This window comes from Arachis hypogaea, chromosome 13 (assembly GCF_003086295.3).
Source record: "Arachis hypogaea cultivar Tifrunner chromosome 13, arahy.Tifrunner.gnm2.J5K5, whole genome shotgun sequence".
In the NCBI taxonomy this organism is placed as follows: Eukaryota; Viridiplantae; Streptophyta; class Magnoliopsida; order Fabales; family Fabaceae; genus Arachis; species Arachis hypogaea.
The window spans coordinates 108,606,574-108,610,083 of record NC_092048.1 but is presented as its reverse complement, the minus strand read 5'-3'; the positions used below and the strand labels follow the sequence as shown (position 1 = coordinate 108,610,083).

Sequence of the window (3,510 nt, the reverse complement as noted above, 5' to 3'; positions counted from 1 at the left end):
TCGTAGTCTATCATTGTTAACATGCAAAAATAGTAAAAAAATTCAATGTAATAAAAGAAATACACATGCATATAAATAATTTAACAACATAATAAATAACTTGCATATCAAAAATGACTTAAATGCGCATCAATATCTTCTCCTTATATAATTAAATTTCGTATTATTTTTTGTTAAAATTACACTTCAAATATTAATAATTAAATCTCGTTATGTCACTCTTTTATCTACAATTAAAACTCTCAACACTAGCACAAAATTCACTATTCACACTATCTATACTAGACTCGGCCATAGACAGAATGAAAAAGTTACTCGGATTTATGCACGTACGCTGCGAAAAGGAAGAAGATCACATTTCTATAAGGCTTGGAAGGTGGGGGACTATTTCACGCTACATGCATGGTGGACGCGTGTCTCCCTTCCATGCTTCTCGCAGTTCATGGGATGCCCTTTGTAGGAGAGGGAGAAACCCAAACTGGCCCCGGGACATACGTCACTTCCCTGGCTTCTCGCACTCGTTTCTCCTCCATTGCGAGAAGTTTTGGTCTACCACCTGTGCATACAACACCTGCTAGCACCACTCACCTGCACATCACTAAAACCAAACCAATATAAAAATAATTTCTGTCAATTCACAAGTCATTTAATTTTCCAATTTGTCCAATGATTCTTTAACCTACAAGTTATCTAATTTTTTAATTTGTCCCTTGATTTCTCTGATAAAGACTTCTTTTTTTCCCTTAATCCACAACCAATTATATTTTCAATTTAAAAAAATTCTAAAACACCAAAAAATTTCACATAAGCATGCACCTCGTTAGTCTTCTATTTATTATAGATTATAGATAAATATAGATATAGATAGAAAATCATAAATTCCAGCCAGGTGTTGTTCTTATAAAGTTCATGGCTGTCGTAGCCATTGTATGTATAGGCACAATAGATCTCATATATATATAATTAGTTTTTTTTTTTTGTTGGTTGAATTATCGCTTTAGAATTACATGAAGAGGCATGTATCGAGCTTATCCTTTCTTGTCTCGGAAGGCTGGGTAGTATGTGATTTTGAACGTGTGTGTATTCGGCCTTCGCTGCAAGGGCTAGTGGATATATATCACCCAAGCCCGACCCCTTACGTCGGTGGTTGAATTGTTCCTGGTCAACTGTCATATGCTCTCTCTAGAACAAGCAATTAACTACTATTCCTTACTGTTATTATTATTATTATAATAAGATGTTTGTATTACATGCTTTGGATTTATATTTGTACTAAACGTTGTTAGCATTAGCAAGTTCATCCCTCTCGCGTACCTTACTCTGTCCATCAATAATCAAGCAAAAGATGCATTGCATTTGCGTCTAATCCCTCTGCTCCTTCCTTCCATTTCTCTCTCAAAATATAATTTTGGGACCCAAGTGAAAATGAAGGTGAGATTCCCTTCGTTGGGTGACATAACAAGTCAATTACTATATGAGAGTTCATCATGTTCTGTTTTCGATATAAACATTATTTTACGTTTTGATGAACTTATTTCTCTTTCTGATTCGTTTTCACCAAAACAATGACCAAAGAATGAGTTTGATATCGCTCTCCACTCTGTTATTCACAGTATCTTTATTTGATTGGTTCCTGTCTCTTTCTTCCTTCTTTGTTTCAGCAAGTTAATTTATAAACCGTAGTAATTAAGTTACAAGCTAGTTACCCATTTGTTCTTTCACTAGCTCGTCCTTGGCTTATTCAACAAGAAAGTAAAACAATTCACCAAAAGAAAGAAAGGTAAAACTTACATACCGTGTCTGAATTAGTTTTAGTTATTGTGTCCCCTATGTTGCAGAAAATGGTACTGAAATTGGATTTGTACGATGATAAAGCCAAGCAGAAGGCAATGAAAATGGTTTCTAGCCTTTCAGGTACTGGATATCTGTAACCTACGTTTCGCTCATTTATTAACACAATTCTTTTAATCCATAATTTTGACAAATTATAGCGTTATTATATATTTAATCATCTCAAGACTAGAATAATTTGTATGAACTTGTGCAGGCATTGACTCAATCGCCATGGATATGAAGGAGAGGAAGCTAACTGTAGTGGGTGACATAGACCCCGTTCAAGTGGTGAGCAAGCTCAGAAAAACTTGGCACACAGAAATCTTAACTGTGGGGCCAGCAAAAGAGCCTGAGAATAAGAAAGAGGAGGGTAAAAAAGATGATGACAACAATAATAAGAAGAAAGAAGATGACAAGAATAAGAAGAAAGATATAAATGAACAAACTGCTGAGTTTGTCAAGCTCTATAGAGGATATAACCCTTATATGACCACAAACTATTATGTTCCTTCTGCTGAAGAAAACCCAAATGCTTGTGCTATATGTTAGACAAACTGGTCTTTAGTGTTGAATTTTAATGTATAACACCATAGATAAACCAAGGTTTGGAGTGCTTTTGTGTAAATTTATGACGCATAAATTATAGCCACTAAAAGTTAGACAATAGAAAAGGTGTGCACTCTTCTAGGACTTTGATATTTTTATGATTTTATCTAGTGTTATTTGCACAACTGAAAATCGTTTTCCAATCAATAGCCTTTTTTTAGAGTCATCATGATGTGTATGTAGATTTTACTTGGAATAACGGTACAAGGGATGAATGTGTGTCTAACCATGAATCATGCAAATTGGGAATGCGATGATATCATTGTGAATCAGTAGAATATGCTAGAAATTTCATATTCGAAAGACACAATCTTGCTTAGGTTGCTTGCACTTAGAAGCATGAACCTTTGAATTAAGAAAAATTATGGTAAGGTTGCCTCAACAACCGAGATTAGCATCCAATATTAAAAGATACATGATGACTTTGTTGTAGTTAGTAAGTGCTGCATCACTTTGATTTTGATTTTTCTTTTTTGGGATTGTTGCATCACTTTGATTTTCTACAGTAGGCACGTGGCTTGGACCCATTCTAAGGATGGATCACCAACCTAATAGAAAAGAATCAATGATATAATGCAGGTATATAAGACTGCAATGCAATGTGTATTGAAAATCTATCGCTGTTACAGGTAAATTTTGCGAAGAAAAATAATATAATGCAACAAATAAAGGTGAGAAATTGGCAATGGAAAGACGGTAGGCAACCCCTAACATTAAAAATAGACAAGCTTAAACACAGGAATGACAATTTATAAAATAATTAAAGATATTATTAAAATTTAATTTTCATGTAAAAGAGTTTTATTGACAATTAATCGTGTATTTTTATATCAATAAAGATAATTAGTTTTTAAATTTAGTACTTAAAAATATTTAAATGTGTAAATCTAATTGAATCATTTTATAAAAATTTTTTAAATATCAAAATTAAATTTGTGTGTTAGAATTTGTTTTATTTTGGTCTTGGGGTATTAGATTGTTAGATAGTTAAAAATTAGTAACAATCCCTTTTTTTTTATAGGTTTATTTATACTTTATATAAATTTTGGCATCACTTAACGTTAGAAATCG

At 32.9% G+C, this 3,510-nt stretch overlaps 1 protein-coding gene across 2 annotated transcripts; it reads left to right on the top strand.

The window, feature by feature from the left end:
• The first annotated feature begins 841 nt into the window (after positions 1-841).
• LOC112732602 (heavy metal-associated isoprenylated plant protein 39) lies at positions 842-2,504 on the top strand. Of its 2 annotated transcripts, none has more exons than XM_025781364.3 (3): positions 842-1,431; positions 1,816-1,914; positions 2,048-2,504. In XM_025781364.3, the coding sequence occupies exons 2-3, from the start codon at positions 1,830-1,832 to the stop codon at positions 2,380-2,382; spliced, it is 420 nt and encodes a 139-aa protein (XP_025637149.1). In that variant the 5' UTR covers positions 842-1,431; positions 1,816-1,829; the 3' UTR covers positions 2,383-2,504. The 2 variants fall into 2 exon arrangements, with proteins under 2 accessions (XP_025637149.1, XP_025637150.1); XM_025781365.3 differs by having other exon boundaries at positions 848-1,431; positions 1,839-1,914.
• The last annotated feature ends 1,006 nt before the right edge of the window (positions 2,505-3,510 follow it).